The following is a 23,148-nucleotide window of genomic DNA, read 5'->3' as shown; positions in this document are numbered from 1 at the left end:
GCAGCACGTGTGTGTGGGGGGGGGGGGGGAGCAGGAGCTGGTGTTGGGGGGAGCCGGCTTAAAACCTGGATCCCCCAGCAGTGAGTCTGCAAAGCAGCTTCTGCCGGAGGTGGGGCCTGGCTTGCCTTTGCCATATTACTACTTATCCAGTTATTTCCCATTTTGTAATTGTGCAGTTTATTTTTCTCTTCTGAAATGTAATACTTTGCTCTTGCAGTCCTGTTCTTCAGTTTATCAAGGACACTTTGAATTCTGATCCTGTCCTCCTCAGTCCTTGCAGTCTCTCCCAAATTGTTCACTTTATCTACATCATTAGAGAACAAATAGCAGGAAATAGATTTTTAAAGTAGGAAGAAACCATAAAGGGAAGATCTGGAAGTTCTGAATGGTGTTGATAAATGGATTATTGGATGGTTTTATCACCTGTTCATGCCTGCTTTATCTTTGAGACAGCATGGTTTTGTTTACAGGTTCATAAATGCCAAAGGCTTACAAACAAGTCTGATTTCAGTTGTTTTCCTCTTTTTTTTTTTTTTTTTTTTTTCCTCCTGGCTAAGTGGTGAGACCAGTCACTTAACTATCATATGTTTTCCCCAGTGTAAAATTAATATATTCAATGACGTCACAGGTTTTTTATGGTTTTTTATGTAGCCCTTTGAAAACACAAGGGTCTGTGTAAGTGCAAATATCGTTATCTTTGTATCAGTAGTCAGAAATGGATCCTTACTAGCATACTATATTGTCTTTTTATATTACTGTAGCACTGGGAAGCTCTAATCATGGCATACAGAACACTATTGTGAAAGGTGCTGTAGAAATCCAGAACAAAAAGAGGGAGGTCAGTGCTCCAGCTAAATTGCATCTCTTTTGATGGGTATTTAGCAGTTAATTTGTTACAACAGGAGTAACTAGTTTCTAGGAAGGAGCTGTGTGTCTAACTGAACCATGTTTACTGTGGTTTTGAAATTTTTGCATATGCTCCTTGTTTAATAAATGCTTTTGAGCTACTATTATTTACTTTCAACATGGATTTTAATAATCAATATTAAGTTACTTTGTTGTGTTGTGTATGCTTTGTTTTCATTTGCATGTCACACTAAATTATCTTGGTGAGATAATAATCTCTTCTGTGCAAATAAAATCAGCTAGATGGAACAGCTAGTTTGGAGAAAATGAGATTGATTGTTCTTGTAATAACAGGTCATCAGACACTCCTGTTAGCTCAAATTCAAATTTCACTGGCAAATAGTTCCCTATCCCTTTAAAATAATCCAGTTTTTAGTTAGGGATGTAAAATTACATGTGATTGGCTAACCTGTTAAACACATTGTTTAACCCAGTGTTTCTCAACCTTTTTTTTATGAAGTACCTCTTTATCTACAGTTTTCAGACACACAATTTTTTTTCTACCATTGCAACACATTTGTTTAAACAATTTCATTGACCAATCAAAGAGGAGAGAGTGGGAGGGCCACTCCAGCCTGGCTGGAGCAGGCCTACCACTGGGCTGGAATCTCCTGTCCCTGGCTGTAGGGAGAGCTGCTCCAGCCCAGTCAGAGTAGTCCCTGCCTGTGGGGTGCTCTGGCTTATTGTGGACAGTGTGTGCTCTGGTTGGAACTCAGAGCAGTCTCTGCCTGCGGGGTACCCAGGCCTGGTAGGGGTGCACTGCAGTAGCCCCTGTCCGCAGTAGGCCTTCCCTGATGCAGAAGCAGCCCCCTGCCTGTGGCAAGCAAGGAGCTGCTCCAGTCCCTAACTGATTAAACCTTCTCATCCCTAGTTTTAGTGGAGGAAAATGTTTGAGAGGAGGTTTTCAGTTTAAAAAAATTGTTTAACTTTCTTGGAAATAAGAAAAAAATCCACTGTTGCTTTTCTAAGATTCATACTTTCCCATGAGTTAACTCACCATTTACCTTCAATCCATTTTTCCTTTGAAAAGGTGTATTACATAACAGAATCCACACAACCTATTTTGGTGTGTATTAGGTTAGTTTAATGTTAGTGTTTTTTAAGCTTGTGACTCCTTAGCCATTTTAAATATTAAATAATTGTATTGTGAATATGTTCATACATCTATCTCAAAACACTTTTTCCAAAGAAAGCTTGCTTTCTTGAACCAAAGTATTGCTGTGTAGATCTTGCCTACTTGACTGAATTATAGCTGTACTGTTTCCAGTAACAGTGAATTCTTTTTAATAACTTTTATTCTTTTGGTGAAAGAGAGCCTTACAAAATGTCTTTAATGATACATATTTGTGAGAAAATTATAGTAATTACAAGAGCATTTTTGCATTTAGATAATTTAAAAATATAAAGGATGAACATTTTGGCTGCTCTTCTGGTGACAGTAAAATCAGTTCGCAGAATGAACGAACTACCAGATCTAGTGATTTATCATTGCTTCATTAAACTTGTGAAAATAAAAGGATCTTGTAAACAAACCAGAATTTCTTCTGCGGTTGATTATGATCAGTGATCCTGACACTGTTTTTTTTTGTGCAAAATAGTATCAAAATGATTGAACGAACGTTATTTCCTGGGAACAGATGCCATATTTTTTAAGTCCTTTTGTTACTATAATAGTGTAGTTTCCAGAGAGAATCATTTCAAAATGGCAAACTGCATTTGCTCTTTAGATGGTTGGTTGAAGGTCATAATATGGCATTACATTGGAAAAATACCAGCCTCATGAATTTTGTCTTTGAAATTTGTAATATAATCAAATTATGCTTACTAAATAATACTGTATAGCTACAGCACAGCAATGTGGCCTGTCTGTTTTACCAGGTGTATTTATAAACTATGCTGCTTAGTATAGTATGCAGGCTTAGTACATTTTGTGTGCTCCAGCTCCACAGGGGGTGGCAGGGAGAGGGCTGGAGCACCAGCATGGGCTCCCCTATACTGGAGAGGAGCTCTGAGTCTCAGGGACCAGGTCCAGGCAAGCTGGGGACTGAATGTGGTCCCCTGGGCTTTAAGTTCTCTACCCCTGTGCTACATGAAAGCAGAATTTGACTGACGTGTGCCACAGGTCAAGTCACCTTGCTTTATGGCTACCAAATTCACAGTCCATTTAGATTAAATTAATGATCAGAGGATTTTAAGTCATAAATTTTATAGTTTCACATATTTAATTATTTACATTATTTGAAACTTCATAGTGTTGGAATTGTGGAGGTCATGACCCATAAGGTGACTATGGTAACGGGAAGGAGCTACAAGGCTGTTGTAGGAGGGGTCATGGTATTGCCACCCTTACTTCTGGACTTCTGCTGGTGGAAGTGCTGCCTTGAAACTGGGCAACTGGAGAAGAGCAGTTGTTGACTAGGTGCCCAGGTCTAAAGGCAAGGCTGTTTGCAGTAGCAGTATGACTGGCATTGAATGGTAGTGCCACTTCCATTTTTGTGTTGCTACTGGCAGAAGCACAGAAGTAAGAATGACAACACCATCACATTCCATGCTCACTTCTGTGGTGCTGCTTTCACACCTGAGCTTCCTGCAGCAGGGGGAGGTTCCTAGAAATGGGTTTGAGCCTGGCTTGGGAGCAACCTCTCTAGGGAGAAAGAGTCCCATTCTTCCCCAGCCTGGTGGTTGGTAGCAGTTCCCATCCCCACCATTCTCTTTCACTAAACAGATTTCATTGGGGGGAGGGGGACCAGGATTCATGGTCCATTACACATCTTTCATGGCCATGAATTTGGTAGAGCCCTGCTTATGGCAAATGTCTCTTGCTAAAGAGAAGAGATTATTGACTTGCACAGGGACTAAGATATGATGCTCACGGACTGCATTCCTCACTCTAATGCTTACTGACACTTACATAATATGATATTTTGGGTACATCACTTAATATTTGAAACTTTAGTTTACCAGTTCACACCTGTTTCACAGGAGCTTGAAGTTCAATGTTTCCAAAGCATTTTGAGAGCTCTGTAATGTGGAATAAGAGTTTGTATTTGTTACGTAGCACAATGCTTTCTAAATCTTTATTCCTTCTTTGCTATAGTATCTTTTGTGGCACTACCATTTTGCATGTATTCTAGCTCTCAAGTACACATCTGTTGTCCTCTCAACAGTTATGATTTAAAGATTGCTAATCTACTGCACAGTTTTTCCTTTCTCCATTACTGAGCCAATCCATAGACCTATGTCGTTGAATCATAGAATCCTAGGGCTGGAAGAGACCTCAGGAGGTCATCGAGTCCAGCCCCCTGCTCAAGCAAGACCAATCCTAACTAAATCATCCCAGCCAGTCATGGATACCTCTAGCTTGACATCCTGTAAATATTGATCATTCAGAGCCCACATTTGCCTAGGAGAGTTGGCCGGAGAACAAGTGCAGTAATTTATGATGTCAGCACTTCTTTTGTGGAAATTCGGTCTCTGTAATGCTTAACAAATGCAATGTGAAAACAAGTTTGCAAATTAAAGAAACATGGGGTTGCCAATATTCTGGAGCATAAAGCTAAAATTCAGGGGGATCTTGATAAATTTCAGAACTGAACTGTAGATGAAATAAAATTTAGCAGACATTTGAAGTACTACACTTAGGGCAGAAAAACTAAATGCATAAATACAGAAGGGGGAAACCGGCTTCATAACAGCACTGCTGAGAGAGATCTGGGAGGTATGGTGGATCACACCCTCAAAATGAATCACCAATGCAATGCTTTTGCAAAAAAAAAAAAATCAGTTTTAGGTTGGATTAACAGAGGCATTAGGATACATGTCACAAGAGGGGATAATATCACTCTACGTGGTGCTGGTTAGACCTCAGCGTGAGTACTATGTCCACTTTGTCACCAGTGTACAGAAAAGATGTAGAGAAACTAGAAAAGATACAGAAGTGAGCAACAAAAAACAAACTGGAATGTAAGCCATATTAGCAAAGGCTTGGGAAGGAATTGGAAATGTTTAGTTCTGAGAAAAGGAAATGAAGGGATGATATGATTAGTCTTCACATACTTGAAAGGCTGCCATAAAGGTTGTTCTTCGAGTGATTGTTTACATTGATTCCAATTAAGGTGTACACTTGCCACATGAACTTTTCCCCTGCTGCTCCCATGTGGTGGGCTGTGGAGTGGCGCTGCTATATCAGTGCATATATACCACAGCTGATCCTACCCTCCCTCAGTTCCTTCTTATTGTTGATGGCGATGTTGGAAATATAGCTAGCTCTTGCTTAGCAAGTGCATAGTCCCTAGTGATAGCTCTTATTTTTTGTCTTGGCCTTATTTTTTCCTCTGTAATCAAGAACTTCAAGCAAATAAAGGACAGTGGACAAGTGCCCCAAAATGTCGGCCCCTTGGGGTGCCGGGGCATGCCTAATGCCTAGGCTTTAAAGCACGTGTAGATTGTAAGCGCCATATGGCCAACAGCGACCTGCACAATGCATGCCTATGCTACCTGGGTGAGGAATACCGCACCAAAAAATGCAAGATCTGTCGAAGCTTTAAGCCCCACAATAGAAAGGACAGGGAGCACAGGCTCCACCAGGTCCTGATGGAAGTGGTTCTAAAACCCCCTCAAGCTGAGAAATTGGCCCCAGCCTCCGTAAGAGACGCAGCACAGAAGCCAAGCGTGGCAAAAGACTCCCAGCCGGGCAGTATCAGAAACAGCAGCGTGGGGTGCCAGGCAGGAGCTAGTCTGCTTTAAAAACCAGCTCCTCTCGCGGACTGGATACAGAGCCAGCAACGTGGGGTGGCAACGGCCACTGTTCAGGGGGTGGGAGTCTGAGCTCCTGGACCAGGCGTGAGCCAGATCTTAGCTGGGCTGCCTGGCTCCTAATATACTTTAAATGCAGAGCCACACTGGGGATAGTTCCTGGACCCAGTGTGAGCCAGGACTGAGCCGGGCTCTTGGGGCCAGCCTGCTGAAAAATGTAAAGGGGGGGGGGGGGCGGAAGGCGTGTAGTCTATAGCATTAATTTATAATCTTTTGCTTATTGATTAATCAACTTCACTATTACATCCCTAGACCCACACCCATTACTTTTTTTTTTCAGAAGGTTGAGAGAGCTACTGGGGGAAGCTATTCTAGATTTGATTATAACAAATAAGGAGGAACTGGTAGAAAATTTGAAAGTGGAAGGCAGTTTGGGTAAAAGTGATCATGAAATCATAGAGTTCATAATTCTAAAGAATGGTAGAAGAGAGAACACCAAAATGGAGACCATGGATTTGAGGAAGGCCAATTTTAGTACACACAGAGAGCTGGTAGGTAAGGTGGCATGGGAAGCAAGACTAAGAGGAAAAAACTGAAGACAGTTAGCAATTTTTTAAAGGGACATTATTAAGGGCCCAAAGGCAAACTATTACACTGCATAGGAAAGATAAAAAGTATGGCAAGAGACCACCTTGCTTAATCAGGATATCTTACATGATCTAAAAATAAAAAAGGAGTCGTATAAAAAGGAAACTAGGTCAAATTACAAAGGATGAATATAAGCAATGCAACTATGCAGGGGCAAGATTAGAAAGGTGAAGGCACAAAAGCTCAATCTAGCTAGAGACATAAAGGTTAACAAGAAGACATTCTACAAATATATTGGAAGCAAAAGAAAGACCATGGATATGGTAGGCCCATTTCTCAGTGAAGAGGGAGAAAATAATAGGAAAATGGAAACAGCAGAGTTGCTTAATGACTTCTTTGTTTCGGTTTTTGTCAAGAAGATTGGTGATGGGATGCCTTATGTAGTGAATGCTAGTGAAAATGGGTTAGGTTTAGAAGTTAAAAAAAAAAGAACAAGTTAAAAACTACTATGAAAATTTAGATGTCTTCAAGTCACCAGGGCCTGATGAAATGCATCTTAAAATAGTCAAGGAGCTGCTAGAGGGGAATATCTGACTCTTCCGATATCATCTTTGAAAAGTTATTGAAGTCGGGAGAGATTTTGGAAGACTGGAAAAGGACAAATATAGTGCCCATCTATAAAAAGGGAAATAAGAACAACCCAGGAAACTACAGACCAGTCAGTTTAACTTCTGTGCCAAGAAAGATAATGGAGCAAGTAATTAAGGAATTCATCTGCAAAAAACTGGAAGATAATAAGGTGATAAGTGGATGGATTTGTAAAGAACAAATCATGTCAAACCAATCTGGTAGCTTTCTTTGATAGGATAACAAGCCTTGTGGATAAGGGAGAAGTGGTGGATGTGGTATACCTAGACTTTAGTAAAGCATTTGATATGGTCTTGCATGATCATCTTATCAATAAACTAGGGAAATACAACCTAGATGGGGCTACTATAAGGCGGGTGCTCTACTGGCTAGATAACCATTCTCAGAGGGTAATTATTAATGGGTTTATAGTCATCCTGGAAGGGCATAACAAGTGAGGTTTCGCAGGGGTCTGTTTTGGGTCTGGTTCTGTTCAATATCTTCATCAGTGATTTAGCTGATGGCATAGAGAGTACAATTATTAAGTTTGCAGATGATACCAAGCTGGGAGTGGTTGCAAGTGCTTTGGAGGATAGGGTCATGATTCAAAATGATCTGGACAAACTAGAGAAATGGACTGAGGTAAATAGGGTAAAGCTTAATAAGGACCAAATACAAAGTACCCGACTTAGGAAGGAACAATCTGTTTAACACCTACAGAATGGGAAGTGATTGTCTAAGCAGGAGTACTGCAGAATGGGATCTAGGGGTGATAGTGTACCACAAGCTAAATATAAGTCAATAGTGTGACACTGTTGCAAAAAGAAGTAAATGTGATTCTGAGATGCATTAACAGGAGTGTTGTGAGCAAGACACGAGTAGTCATTCTTCCGCTCTACTCTGCCCTGATTAGACCTCAGTTGGAGTATTGTGTCCAGTTTTGGGCACCACATTTCAAGAAAGATGTGGAAAAAATGGAGAAGGTCCAGAGAAGAGAAACATAAATGATTAAAGGCCTAGAAAACATGTGCTATGAGAGAAGACTGAAAGAATTGGGCATGTTTAGTTTAGAAAAGAGAAGATTGAGAGGGAACATGACAGCAGTTTTTAAGTATCTAAAAGGGTGTTTCGAGGAGGGAGAAAAAAATTTCTCTTTTACCTCTGCGGATAGGAAAAGCAGCGATGGGCTGAAACTGCAGCAAGGAAGGTTTAGGTTGGACATTAGGAAAATTTTCTCAACCGTTAGGGTGGTGAAACACTGAAATAAATTGCCTATGGAGTTTGTAGTTTAAGAGCAGTTTGGGTAGACATCTATCAGGGATGTTCTAGACAGTGCTTGGTCCTTTCCTGAGGCAAGGGGAGTGGATCTGATGACCTCTCAAGGTCCCTTCCAATTCTAGTACTATATGATTCTATGCAATTTTTTGGGAGCTTTCTTTTTTCTTCTTACTGGGCTACTCTTCCTCTCCCTACCTTGATTGTGGAGCTATCACCCGAGACACAAGATTGGTACTCTGAGGACATGTAGAACTGAGTCCCAGTGTAAAATTGACAATAGATGGATCACCCACAGTCCTGGACTGCACCAGTTAATCCTACCATTATGGCCTTACTGGCTTTGAGGCCCATTTTCCCATAGATTCTAGAGAGAGACTCCTTTTTTTACCTTTGTGAAGAGGAGGGAGATTATGGTCACCAATGGGTGTTATTGGATGGAGCACCCGCACCAGAACTAAGAGGGACCACCTGAAGATGCAGAAGTAGTAATGAGGAAAAGATTGACCCTTTTTGCCTAACGAATCCTATTAATCCTCAAATGAAGCGATCACTGTGGCCCTGACACCTGGCTGTTGATGATTTCGTTTTTGCTAGCTGCTATTGTCAAGGAGAGAACACATTGTGATCCAAGAAAACACCAAATTATCTGACATCTTCCAGTTCCTCTGTGCCCCCAAGAATCGTTCTCCCAATTCATGATTGCATTTTTTACCCAGTAAATATTTCATGGCACATCCTGGTCTTGCTGCCATTGACCTTAATTCACGTGGAAAAGTACTGCCAGATTCAGTCCAGGGGTTTTGAAACAGGACTTTAGTATGTTAATGGATGAGGCATTACATTCTCTCAGAGATTCTAGTGACAGTCAGATTCCTTGGGCATGTATATCCCAATACTATAAGCTTTTCCAATGCCACCTCAGAGACAGAGTATGCCATCTTTCTGTCATCTGCCTCAGTATTAATGCAGAAAGTGACCCTGTTTATGTAGGAGCCTGTCCGCTTCCTCTTCTATCATGCACTAACTTCTATATGAGGATAAACTTAAACAACAAATGGTCTGGTAGCACTTTATAGACTAACAGCATGTAGATGGTATCATGAGCTTTCGTGTGCACAGCCCACTTCTTCAGATGACCAGACATTTGAAGTGGGCTGTTCCCACAAAAGCTCATGATACCATCTACATGTTTTATCACTCTATAAAGTGCTACCAGACCATTTTTTTTAAGTTTATCTTGTACAGACTAACTTGGCTACTCCCTGAAGCTTCTATATGAGGGGCAGCAGGTTTGATATGAGAATCAGGAGCTACAATGAAACCGCCTTGGAGCTCCAGAAATCATCTTGCTCCTTTCTATCAGTCATGGATGCATGCTGCAGCTCATAAATGAGTAATGTGCATCATTGCCCATGGCCACACCATTCTGTTTGCTTCCTTGCACCATCCTGGCCTTCTTTTCCCATGCCTGTTCAGAGACTCTCCTCATGAAGCTTTTGCAAATGGAAAAATGAGAAGTCCTGTGACACCTTATAGACTAACAGATTTATTGGAGCATAAGCTTTCGAGGGCAAAGACCCGCTTCGTCAGATGCATGTAGTGGAAATTCCAGAGGCAAGTATAAATATACAGGCATAAGAAAAGAGTTCCAGTCAAGAGTAAGGTTAGAGATAATGAGATCAATTAAATCAGAGAGGATGAGGCCCCCTTCTAGCAGCTGATGTGGAGGTGTGAACACCAAGGGAAGAGAAACTGCTTTTGTAGTTGGCTAGCCATTCACAGTCTGTTTAATCCTAAAATGATAGTGTCAAATTTGATGCTGAATTATAGCTCTGCAGTTTCTCTTTGAAGTCTATTTTTCAAGTTTTGTTGTTGTTGTTGCAGGATGGCTACTTTTAAATCTGCTACTGTGTGTCCAGGGAGATTGAAGTGTTCTCCTACAGGTTTTTGTATATTACCATTCCTGATATCCGATTTGTCCATTTATTCTTTTACGTAGGGACTGTCCAGTTTGGCCTATGTAATGTATAGGGCAGAGGGGCACTGCTGGCACATGATGGCATATATTACACTGGTAGATGTGCAGGTCAATGAGTCCGTGATGGTGTGGCTGATCTGGTTAGGTCCTGCGATGGTGTTGCTGGTGTAGATATATGGGCAGAGTTCGCACCGAGGTTTGTTGCAGGGATTGCTTCCTGAGAGAGAGTTACTGTGGTGTGGTGTATAGTTGCTGGTGAGAATTTGCTTCAGGTTGGCAGGTTGTCTGTGGGCGAGGACTGGCCTACCTCCAAAGGGGTGTGTGAGTGAGGGATCATTGTCCAGGATGGCTTGTAGATCATTGATGATGTGTTGGAGAGGTTGGAGCTGGTAGAAGGGGGCCTCCTCCTCCCTGACTGAATTGACCTCAATATCTCTAACCTTAGTCTTGACTGGAACTCTTTTCTTATGCCTGTATATTTATACCTGCCTCTAGAATTTCCACTACATGCATCTGACGAAGCGGGTCTTTGACCAAGAAAGCTTATGCTCCAATAAATCTGTTAGTCTATAAGGTGCCACGGGACTTCTTGTTGTTTTTGCAGATTCAGACTAACCTGGCTACCGCTCTGATACTTGCAAATGGAAGTAGCCTCATTACTTCATTAACTGTAGAAGAGGTTTCAAGGCATAGAGAGGATGGGGTGTGGACTTGTGATTCTTAGTTATTCTGAAGAAGAAAAGGATTCTTTGTTCTCTCCTTGACCTTAGAAACAAAAAACATGCGCCATCTCAGATCAGGATGGCAATACTTTCCCTTTAAGCTCAGGATTGGTTTGTGTCTCAGATTTATAGGACACATTATTCCATAGTGCAACTGACACGACGTACACAATATTTATAGTGGGGCCAAGCCATTATCAGTGCAAAGATATTGCCCTTTGTACTCTCCATAGTACTGAAAGTTTTTATAAAATCCCTAACCATAGGGTCATCCCACCAAAGGAAGCAGAGCATAAGGCTACCCATATCTCAATGATTTGATAATGGGAGGTAGATCACATCAGAATGCACTGATGGACTTCATCTGTACCCTTCACATGTTAATCTGGCTGAGTCTGAGTCTCTCATCCCATCAGACAATAGAGTTCATAAGAGCCAGGAAAAATTCCCCCATAGGATTTCTTTCTGGTTGTTACTGAACAGTGACTTTACACCTGGTGGTGACAGCATGGACTTGTCTTATGTTGTTAAGCCGTATATTTGATGGTGCTTGCCAGACTTTGCTTGAGACACCTGGAGCCTTTGAGCTCTGGCTTGGTTGATCTACTCCCCTGCAGAGTATCAGTGAAAGTGTAATAGTTTCATCCTTCATGCAAAATTTTTCTCTTGTGGTTTTGGAATTCCATTTGAATCAGTCAACTTTCTTGTGAATTCTCAACATCACATTCTATGATGACTGAGAAGAAACTCCACACCTTGGCCATATTCAGGGTTCTTTGATACTGGATTGGATCTTTCGGACCATCCCCATGTCTGTTTATGTTCTAGTCACTCCAAAGGTCAGGCCACTTAGTCCCAATGTCTTTCTAAATGGGACAATAATACATTGTATTGCTCCCAACTACCTGATATACCACCCCCTGTTAAAGCTGACTACACCAGAACTCAAGTAGCCTTCTGAGAATGCTTGAGTTCAGCTTCCCAGAATACCACTCCCCAAATGGGATCAGAACCCCAACTGAATTATTTTAGAAAGCCCCCTTCCAAAGGGAAAGGGAGAATGTTCACACTAGTTTCTCCCCCGGTAACAATTACTTACACTGGGATTGCTAGTAAATAAAAGTGATTTTATTAAGTACAAGTAGTAGGATTTAAGTGATAATTGAGAACAGGTAGAGCAAAGTAGATTACAAATGTAGAATTTAGCTAAGCATTTTCTGTTGTTCTAACACTAAAACCTCCGTTAAAAACTCATTACAAACTCACCCTACAACTGTTTTTTGCAGCTGAGCCTTCAAACCATGAATTCCCTCTCCCTGGGGTCTTTGGTTCATTCACCTTGGTATGCCATGCCAGCCAGCCAAAGACAAAGACCTCCTAGTTTCCTATTGTTTTAAAGATTCTGGTTATAGTAGAGACACTCTCTTTCAAAAGTATCTTTCGAAAAAGCCTCTTTTGAAAGAGGCTTGATGTCTATACGTAGCCTAAGATTGATAGGTTACATGAAGCAGTTTGTCCAAAGCATCTGAGTTAAGTATATTTGTGTCCATAAATCCCTTCTATAAAGCATGGGGGCGGGGGGTATCCATCACAGGTTGGTCTTGTTTCTTTATATAAATGTTTGTGTATAGGAAATATTGACTGTGGAAAGGGTTTATGTATCAGGAGGGGAAAAATGGAAAGGCATTATTTAGTTCCTATGTTTTGTGTGTGACATTTTTCTCCCTCTTTTTTCCCCTTCCAGTTTGCACTGGCAAAAACAGCATGCAGTTCCACTTAGAAATTAGGTTTAAAGTCAGCTTTTGGCTGGCAGGCAACCTTTGGCTTCAAGTCACTTCACTCTTTAAAATGAGCTATCTTTTGCATTGTATCAAGGTTGTCATGGAATAGTTCTTGAAGGAAATACAGGGCTGAATGAGAAGGAAAAGCCTTAGATGCACTGTAAAAAAAATTTGTGTCAAGCCCCAAAAAACAACATTTATTTGAATGGGACTGGGTTTATGGACAACAGTTGGATATGATTTTCTTGTATGTGCCACAGTTGAACCTGTTGTCACCTGATGGCAATATTTTCTATTAGTGTAAACAAATCCCATTAGTGCTGTTCAGAAAAAACAGTGCTTTTAACATTATGAGTTGGAAAGTTGGGGTGATGAAATGAAGATATTGCAAGTAACCCAAATGAATGTATTATAAGCTATTGTATGGAAATAAACTCAAATTTTTCAGGATGCCCTGGAGAGCAACATGAAACATGAATGTTCAATGAAAAATGACCTTATGTTAGAAAACTGTAAATACATTCAGAAGTTGCACTAGTTCATTTACTGAGGTGTTACTTAGGGTGTTTTTTTAATATTACGCTATTCATAAGGTACTAAATCAGGAAGGTCAGGAATACTCTCCTCTATAAATGTTCTACTGGATTTTCTGCTGTAGAGGTGGTAGAGATGGCTTCAGGTACCTTTTTTTTTTTTAAATAACCTCAGGCTAGAGCAAAATGTTTTTCGGGGATCTGAAAAGGTGTTTATTACCACAGTGTTTTTAAATTGACTTCTATGGAACCAAGCCTGCTGCTTTATTTAGTGTGTAAATATTCCATCTTGCATGTCAGGTGCATTTTTTAAACAAAAGTGTTAAGTTTATACCAGTTGTTCAACTAATATCCTGTTGTGCTGCCTCAATGTAACCAGACAGTCTTGATATTTCAGTCATTTTTGGTTTAATTTTTACCTTTTTAAAATATCAAAATATAAAAGTTAATATAGCTCACTGGAACTTTCCTTCTCTTACTCTTTCCAGATTCTAGACATTAAATGACACTTTTTAAAAGCAAGAGTAAGAAATAAAAACATTTGGTTACTGTATTCTTTCAACATGGGGTTTCTGTACTATCTTCTCTTGTCCTACAGGCTTTATTCCAGTGGTTTTTAGTTACTGATACTATCTAAACAATTGCCCTCTTCTTTTAATGCCATGGTAGATCTCTTCAAAGGCATCTGATTTTCTATATCTTACAAAATCCTTTTTTCAAGAAACACTTTTATTTATCACAATATATTGCATTCCAAATTTGAATATATGTTTCACTGGTTATTTTCAAATAGAGATTGAAAGAGATTGTAAGAGCTTAATGTTTTTTCCCTTTTTTATGTGTCTCAAAATGATCAGGATGTAAAACAGATGTTCAGCATTTGAAATGCCTTTTGAGTTTTTTCAGATAAATGAATTCTTTAAGCAAATATGGCATGTTCAGTTTTTTCTTAATTGAAATCCATAAAATAGCCTAATATAAAAATGAAATAAAAATTAATTTCTCAATTTCCCTATGTTTCCCATACATACATTTTATTCATGCACGAGAGCAGATACTTGATGTCTACAATGATTGCCTTCTTAGTGGAGGACCTCCTCCCTCCACAATTTCTTACGTTAGCCACCCAGAGCTTTCCTCAACCTGATATTTCTTTATTCTAAAAAGTGTTATGACCATTTTTCAGCAAAACTGTAGTTGCTGAAAGTGCTGTAAGCCCAATGGTAGAGCCAGGTGCTTGTGTTTGCATCAAATCAACTAACCCTGCTCAGTCACAGTCTGAGTCATTGAAAGTCTCCTCTTCCCCCACCTTTGGCTTGTTCCCTTCTTGTTTATACTTTTTAGGTCCCTTTGTTTAGGTGTGAACATCCTTGATTACTACTTTAGACCGGAAGTCATCGCCTATCAGTATATGGACAACCATATTTTCTCAATCACAACACAATTGAGTAAGCCTTCACTCTGCCTTCTTTTTTTATTAAAAGTCTCAGGGGTAGCCATGTTAATCTGTAATTTAAAAACAACGTGTAGTCCTGTGGCACCTTAGAGACTAACAAAAAATACATAAACTTAAACAACAAATAGTCTGGTAGCACTTTATAGACTAACAAAACTTGTAGATGGGGTCATGAGCTTTCATGGACAAAACCCAATTCTTCAGATGACCTTGAGTGAAGGAAGGAAGGGGGGCACTGTTACAGGAAAAAAAGGGAGAGGAAAAAAATACCTGTCAATTGTAGTACTAGTGCTAATAAGGCTAATTTAGTGTTCTGGTAGTGTCCCATGCTTAACTTTTGATGTCAGTTGGGTTTTGAATGTAAGGAAAGCAGGTTTTATAGTGGGCCATCCAGTTCAAGTCTTTGTTCAAGACCTGGCAAACTGAAAAATTTGCATAGGAAGGTCAATGCAGCTAGAAACTTGGAGCACTTTACACCAACATTCCATATGATGGACTATTTGCTGTTAGGAACACTATCCCCAATGATGTTACAGCACACATGGTGGCTGAGTGATGACTTTGTCCTCGCCCACAATTGTTTTGAATTTGGGGACAATTTATACCTTCAAGTCAGCAGCACTGCTATGGGCTCCCACATGGCCCTACAATCAGGCTCAGTGTTAGGGCAAGGGAAGCAAGGCAGTTAGTTGCCTTAGGCCCTGCGCCTTCAGGGCCCCATGCTGCACCAAGCCCAAGTACAAAGGGGTGTAGCTGGAGCTGGCACTGCACAAGCTGGTCACTGTGGGCCAACCACTGCTGCTCATCTCACTGACCTTTGTGCAGTAGATATTCATAGGTACCTGCCTGGCCAGTCTTGCAGGCCGCTACCATGCCACTGCCTCAGCCAGGGTCCCCCTGCCTTGCCCTGCAGGTATCTGGGCTCTAGCCTGGCTGCTTTGGCAAGGCTGTGGGAGCTGGTTTGGCCTGCATGTGTATTGACAGTTCTAGGCTCTGTTTGGTCCTACTGAGTCGGGATGCAACCCCAAGCCTCTTGCCTTTCTCCCAGTCTGCCACAGATTGTGTTTTATCTGTTTGGAGGGGAGAGTCTCACAGGTCAGCAGACAATCTGTCCTAGCCAATGTGTTGTGAAATATACCCAGAGAGTGACTTGTGCTGCCTGAGCTGAACTCTGTATCCCTTCAACAGGGTTTGACCTAAACTAGAGCCTTCACCAGCTAGGCCCCATTGTCAGCATCCCGCCTTAGACCTTGCAAACTCACAATACGCCAATACAGTATACCTGCTCACAATATGCCGACATTTTTATGGCTAACCTTGAACAATGTTTCCTCCACTCTTATCCCCTAGCACCTTTCTTATACTTAATCTACACTGATGACATCTTCATCATATGGACCCACTGGAAGGAGATCTTTGAAGAATTCCACAGGGATGTCAACAACTTCCACCCCACTATCAACCTTAGCCTGGACCTGTCCACAGGAGATCCACTTCCTTGACACTACAGTATAATTAAATGATGACCACATTTCCAGCACCCTATCCTGGAAACCTACTGACAGTTATACTTACTTACGTGCCTCTAGCTTCCATCCAGGACACATCACATAATCAAACACCTACAGGATCTTTAGCAGGCATTCTTAAAACTTAAATACCCACCTGGGGAATTGAAGAAACAGCTTGCCAGAACCAGATGAGTCCCCACGCATCAGCTTCTTCAAGATAGGCTCAACAAAGAAAATAACAGAGTACCACCCGTCATCGCCTACAACCCCCCAGCATGTCCTTGACAATCTATACTATAGCTATGGTGACCATATGTCCCTTTTTTTCTGGGACAGTCCCGGATTTAAGGGTTCTGTCCTGGTGTCCCAATAAACACGACAAATGTCCCAGAAAACCTTTTGGGATCCAGCTGCAAATGGTACTGCCCTTGCAGACACCCAGTGCTAGCACAGCACAGCAGCAACGCCCTGCCTCCACCCAGCCCGTAAGTGGCTCCCTTGCTGCTTTGCGCAGGCACCCAGGGCTGCTGCCGGTGGCATGCAGTGGCCGGAGCACCAAGCTCCCCTGCAGCCTGTGCTGCTGTCTGGCACACTCCACTCCCCACACTGTGGGACTGCCTCCAACCCGGCCTCCTCCATCCACCGTCCACCGCTGCCAGAGAGGGAGAGGCGCTGGTCTGAGCCAATGAGCCACTCTTGGGAGCTGCAGCCAGAGTCCCGGCAGAGCCCGGCTGGAGTGCTGCAGAGCAGGGAGCGCTCGGGCTCTGCCGGTATGCTCTCTGCATGGCCCTTTCTCCCCCCACCCCTTCCCACTTTGCTGGGGGAGCGGCAGTGCACAGATCTGCTTACACAGCCTTGCCCTGCAAGCCGGATCTGGGGGAAGGTGGGGGCTCCCCCCCATGCTCCTGCTAATGTGAGCCAAAGCTGGTGTGAGGACTGTAGCAAAATTAGCACCATGAGGGGCCCAACTCCAGACCCAGCAAGCGGTCCTGCCCTGGAAGCAGCTGGGGCTGGGGCAGCGGGGACTTCTGAAGCCTGACCACAGACTCCATCCCTGCAAACTGGAAGGCAGAAGGTGTGGGAGAGGCAGGGGGGAAAACTAGAGGGAAGGGGGGGGGGTTGGAGAGGAAGGGGCTTGTGCTGAGGGGAGGGGGGAAGTGCAGGAGAAAAAAGGTGAAGACACTAAGAGACAGGGTGGAGGAGAGACAAATGCCGGAGGGGCAAGTGGAGACAATGAGGAAAAGGGCAGTAGGGAGGGGAGGGGTATGGGAGGATGGAGGGCACAGGGTGATGCTGGGAAAGGAGAGGGGATGGGCATTGGGGGCAAGAAGGGGTAGGGGGAGGTGCTGGGAGAAGGGTTGAAAGGAGGGGTGGGCATAAAAGGCAGGGATGGACCAAGTCATGTGTGGGGGCACAGAGGGGCATGAGAGAACCTGGGATAGAGGGTGGTGAGGGAATAGGCATCAGGGAAAAAGTGGGCAAGGGGAGCAGGGGCAGTGAGGGAAGGGGGAGGCACCAGGAGGGTGTGGGGGTAAGGGAAGGTGCAGGTGCCAGGGGATTGGGGGGGGGGGGTGAAGCAGAAGGGCAGACACCTGCAGGGGAGGGACCTGAAACAGGGGAGAGAGGCATGGCAGGTGGTAGAGGGAGATGTTAGGAGAGGGGATGAGGAGGGGTAGCTCACATGATCAGAGTGGAGCTACTGGAGGAGTGGGCATGGGGGGGAGAGAAGGGCTGGTGCGGGGGGGCAGGTCCCATGAGGGCAGTGGGCAGTTAGAAGGGCAAGAGTCAGGCCAGGAGAGTGAGGGGTGCAGGAGCAGCAGGCACTGGGGAGCTGGTGGAGTAAGGGGAGAAGACAGGGCAGCAGAGGGAAAAGGTAGAGGTTTAGAAGATATTTATTAATAACTTGAGTGCTACAGTGGCACATCCAAACAAGCCACATGAACTCAGTACTGGTTCACAACACAAAATTCATCCCGCTCATGGGAGGAAATTCTTAGAGGGGACACTTCCCCCAGCCTTTCTCTCCCCCCTCCCCTCGAGTTAATGTGATACAAATTGGGTCAATGCAATTGCAGGATAGTTGTATGAGGGCTTTGGGTGGGGGCCAAACTCATCCCTTTTGGTAGGAAGATGGTGGGAAAAGTTCTTAGAGGGGGTCACATGACATCTTTTACTTCTGGTCATGTATCCATCTTGACCCTGAGAGTGTTACCTCTAGAGGCATGGCTAACAGAGGTCAGGGTGTGTGGCTAATATGTCCCTAATTTTGGTTCAGAAAATATGGTCACCATAACTATAGCCTATCGTGGATGATCCCTCACTCTCACAGGCCTTGCGAGACAGGCCATTCCTTGCCTACAGACAACCCCCTAACCTGAAACACATTCTTTCCAGCAGCCACACATCACACCTCAAACATACTCACTCAGGAACCCATCCACCCCACAATAAACCCTGTTGTCAACTCTGTCTCATATCTACACAAACAACACCATCACAGGACCCAATCACATAAACCACAACATCAGAGGCTCATAAATCTGCACATCCTTTAACGTGAGTTATGCCATCAAGTGCCAGCAATGGCCCTCTGCCATGTATATTGGCCAAACTGAACAGTCTCTTGACAGAGGATTAAAGGACATAAATCAGATATAAGAAATGGTAACACAGAGAAACATGTAGGGGAACATTTTAACCTGCCTGAGCACTCATCAGTGGATTTAAAAGTAGCCATTCTACAAAGGAATTTCACAAGCCAACTACAAAGAGAGAGAGAGTGCAGAATTGACTTTCATATGCAAATTTGACACTGTATCCTGGGGCTTGAACAAAGACTTGAACTGGACGACCCATTATAAAACCTGCTTTCCTTACATTCAATATTCAACTGACATCAAAGCTAAGTATGGGACATTTCCAACCTATTCAGTTAGCCTTATTAGCACTGCACTACAATTGACAGGTACTTTTCGCCCTTCCTCTCCCCTTTTCTGTTATAAATTCTGAGGGTCTCCCTATTTTTTTTCTTCAAGGTCATTTGAAGAAGTGGGTTTTGTCCATGAAAGCTTGTGATATATATTGTATTAGTCTCTAAGGTGCCATAGGGCTACTCGTCGTTGTCTTTTTTTTATGTATTTTTCCATTGCTAATGTATGTGTAATTTTCATCGGGTTCTGGATCCTCAATATGTTCTTCATGTGGACCAGATTAAAAGATGTTTGCTCACATTAAAGTGTAATATACAATAAAATAGCATCGGAGTGTCTGCTGCTGCCTTCCACAACATGCACAAGTATTTCCTCCCTATTGAATATGGTCATTAACATTTACATAGCTTTTCTTGTCTCTGACTAGGTTAGCCTTTTTCCCTCAATGCCCTAGGCAATCTGTTTTCCTAGCTTAATTGGTACTTTAAAGAACAGCATACCCACAGAGTCTAATACCTCTTTGCTATTTTTACATTTCATACAAAATGTTATTTCTTGTGGATGATACCTAGCCTGTCACATTGCAAAAACTCAGTTGGCTATCTAACAGCTAAACAATGCATTGTGTCCTTTAAGACATGTCTAAGGAATTATATTGTGCACTTTTTGTAGTTTTAGCCACAAAAAGTATCTGCTTATGATTCAAATATGTTTTTTTAATCATGTATTTGGAGTAACACTGTCTAGACAAGCTAAAATCAAAACAATTCTTTAGTTAGCTCAAAACAGGAAATATCTCAGGATGCTTGGGAAAACACGGAACATTGTTTTTAAAAATAGGTCAGTCATCTCATTTATGATGGAACGCAATGTGGAGTACAGCAAGCAGTCCCTAAGATCATTACATATTAAAGGTCATTACATATTTAAATATGTAATTTTACATTGTTACTGAAGTAGGTGATACAGTGAACATCCACATATTACATATTTGTTAATTTTTTATAACCTACTTAATATAACCTAAGAACATGTATAGTGTAAATAGTGAATACTCTAAGACAGGTCTTTCAAGACATTTCTCTTGGTTTGAAGAAGGTTGTGAATCAAAATCAGCTTCTACATAGATTTTTTTGTTCTTGATAGAGAACCTAGAAAAATTAAGACCACGGAGTTAAACTAGCTTTATAGTGCACCATATTTAAGCGGACAAAGTAACTTGACAACTAGTCAGTTAAGAATGAAACTGGATAGTTTAAGATATGAATCGTATTGCTAACTTTTATGGTTTTACAATGACACTTTCCTACTGTGAAAATTCTAATTACCTCTATTGCTATGTGAGACTCACACATAAAAAAGAGGACATGCATTGACTATACAGAGTAGTAGTCCATGAAAATTACTATACAGTATATGAAGTTTTGCCAAATGTACAAAGCAAACTGACTTTTTTTCACTAATCATTTTATTCAGTAATCTTAGGTATTACTTCTAACATTAAGTTTTAAGAAAAAAATGTATCTTTAAGTTGTCTGTCTCTTGAAAGTGATATTTCTAAGCACTTACCACAAATTCAAAGTTTAAGACAAATGTGTTAGACATAAGTAGCCAATATTTACATTCAAAGGCCAAGGAATTTACGAGATGACAAGCTAAAATGTTGTAAATAAATTTCAGGGCAACTTGCGGAACATATTTTTATCTTCATGATGTCAGTATGGTGATACGCTTCTGATTTTTCTCTCTCCTGTTTTTGTTTCCAGTGTTCTATTTAGGTGAGTTTTTTAATTCTGCCTTTCCTCAACAGTGTTTGTTTATTGTCTCAGAAAATCTCAAGTTAGGAAGCTATTCAAAGCTTATTGAATACATGTGGTTAATGTCAAGTCTCATCATATATAAAATTTTATTTTTGCATTCCCGTTGAACTATTTCATCCATTTCAAATAAATCTGTTCTGAGAATACATAACAATTTGTGGCAGTTTTCATTTGCTGTATTGTGTTATGGAGTTTTTGTTTTGCTAGAAAGAAAAAAAATAGGTAACTCCATGTGTTCACTGTCCTACTTTACTGTGCCTTTTTATAATTTGAAAGTTGAAGCTACATTCACTTCTAATCATTGTTCACTCACAGGTCCAACATTGCCTCGGCAGAATTCACAACTCCCTCCCCAAGTACAAAATGGCCCATCACAAGAAGAGTTGGAAATCCAGAGAAGGTAAGATTTTTAGTGAACAAGAGTACGTTAATGGCAAATTTTTCTACTTTTGATATTTGGCTATGGAGAGAGAGATGAGCAGATCTTAATTTTACTTTACTAGGGGGCTATGCCTCCTACTCGTGGCACTCACCTACCCCCCCTCCCCCTCTCAGGTGGCTTTCGCAGTCAAAGAGCGTGACAGCTATGCTCGCCAACCTTTCTTTCTCTGTGGGTAGGTGTCTGACTAGGGTCGAGGAGGCAGGAGAGGACAGCAGGTGCGGGGTCTCAGTGGAAGGGATGAGTGAGGGGGCTTGGTGTGGAGGACTTGTGTAATAGGCTTGGGGGTGCAAGGTCTTGACAGGGTGGTGAATGAGTGGGCTGGAGGTGCGGGGTCTCGGTGAAGGAGGTTTGTGCGGGTGTGGGGTTTTGGTGGAGTAGGTGTGTGAAGGGGTTGGGGGCATGGGGTCTCAGCAGGGTGCAGGGGGGGTAGGTGAGTGCCACGAGGTGCTGGAGGTGTAGGGTCTTGCCAGGGCGGTGAGTGAGGTGGCTGAGGATGCGGGGTCTTGGCAGAGGGGTGTTGGTGAGGGGGCTGAGGGTGTAGGGTCTTAGCAGAGGAGGGTGTGTAAGGGTGCTGGAGGTGCGGGGTCTCAGCAGGGCAGCGTGTGAGGGGGGCTTGGGGTGCAGTGTCTCAGCAGGGTGGTGAGTGAGCGGGCTGAGAGCCTGCACTGGCATTCCAGCCTTGCTCCCCTCCAAGCTGAGACCTCACTGCCCTGCCCCCTCACTCACCGCCCTGCCAAGCAGCAGAAAAGCGTCTTTGAAGAGTGTTCCTGCGCTGATGTTCCCCCAGTCAGGGGAGGGGGAAGGGAAGCAGCAGCTCATGGGGATCCTCAGGGATTTCTTCCCTCCACTCTACCCTGCAGGAAGTCACCACTGGCGCTTCAGTCTGGGGGGAAGGAGGAGAGGCTGGAGTGACAGCCCGGGCTCCCTGCTATGGGGGGAGGCTGAGCTGCAACTGGCAAGTGAGGAGGCTGGGTGGAGTGGCAGGAGTGAGGAAGCTACCAGCAGGGCGAGCGGGGAACTTGCCCTGTCTTGCAGCTGCAGACCATGCTGCCCACGAGGCTCCCTCTGCTTTGGCTTCACCTGCGAGGGAGGCGAGTAGTTTACAAAAAGCCCTTTGTGGTGTAGCTGCTGGTCCGCACCCAGGGCTTTTCTGGATTTCTACTGCCCGCTTTTATCACACATGTCACTAATGAGCGATATAGCTAGGTTGACCTAAACTTTTAGGCTTAGACCAGATTTACAAATGTCCAGTACTTTCAGCCTTTCTAAAATCTCCCTCCCAATCTACAGGGCCACATTTTGGATGGACTGTTTAATAAAGGTTTTCTATCACTTGTGGTCGTTAAGGAGACCATGATAAATTTACAGAAGAACAAAGGTGCCAGTCTCAGTGGCCTGACTAATTAGGATAATCAAATCGCCTATTTAAATTCACCCTAGAATTTACATTTTACATTACATTATAGTATGATTCAAATGATCTTCAACTGCTACGTAATGATGCTGTGAGCTACTGCAACTCCGTATCCCAGAGATAGTTGAATTCCACTGAAAATTAGTTATGTGTATTTGAGGGAGAGACATGGCATATTCAAGAATTTTCAGGCAAAAGCTATATAAATGTCTCAGATGGACTTCCCATTCACAAATAACAAGAGAAGGTTGCTTTCTCAAACTCCAATAAAAAAAATTGTATAACCAGATTTATTAATCATAGATATACTTGGAAATACCTGCTGTTCACTTCAGTTAGGTGTATTAAGGTGCCTTTTGTAATACAGTGGACTATAGCAACCAACATTTAATCTATTGAATTCTATA

The 23,148-nt window shown here is 42.5% G+C and overlaps 1 protein-coding gene across 11 annotated transcripts in view; it reads left to right on the top strand.

Annotated features, from left to right (window-relative positions):
* Positions 1–23,148, top strand: part of ENAH (ENAH actin regulator) — a 200,430-nt gene that overhangs the window by 115,565 nt on the left and 61,717 nt on the right. For 10 of the 11 annotated variants that reach the window (XR_016349264.1, XM_006118028.5, XM_075925286.2 and 7 more), the window contains one exon: positions 21,201–21,285. Coding sequence is in view for 10 of the 11 variants with exons in the window: in XM_006118028.5 (XP_006118090.3) it covers positions 21,201–21,285 (85 nt within the window). In the remaining variant the exon portion in view is untranslated. Of the gene's footprint in view, positions 1–14,526; positions 14,617–20,831; positions 20,844–21,200; positions 21,286–23,148 lie in introns of all 11 variants that reach the window. The other variant, XM_089777469.1, reaches the window with a different exon arrangement.

Source organism: Pelodiscus sinensis, chromosome 3 (genome assembly GCF_052426305.1).
Source record: "Pelodiscus sinensis isolate ZL-2025 chromosome 3, ASM5242630v1, whole genome shotgun sequence".
Classification (NCBI taxonomy): domain Eukaryota; kingdom Metazoa; phylum Chordata; order Testudines; family Trionychidae; genus Pelodiscus; species Pelodiscus sinensis.
This window is presented reverse-complemented; position numbering and strand designations above follow the sequence as displayed.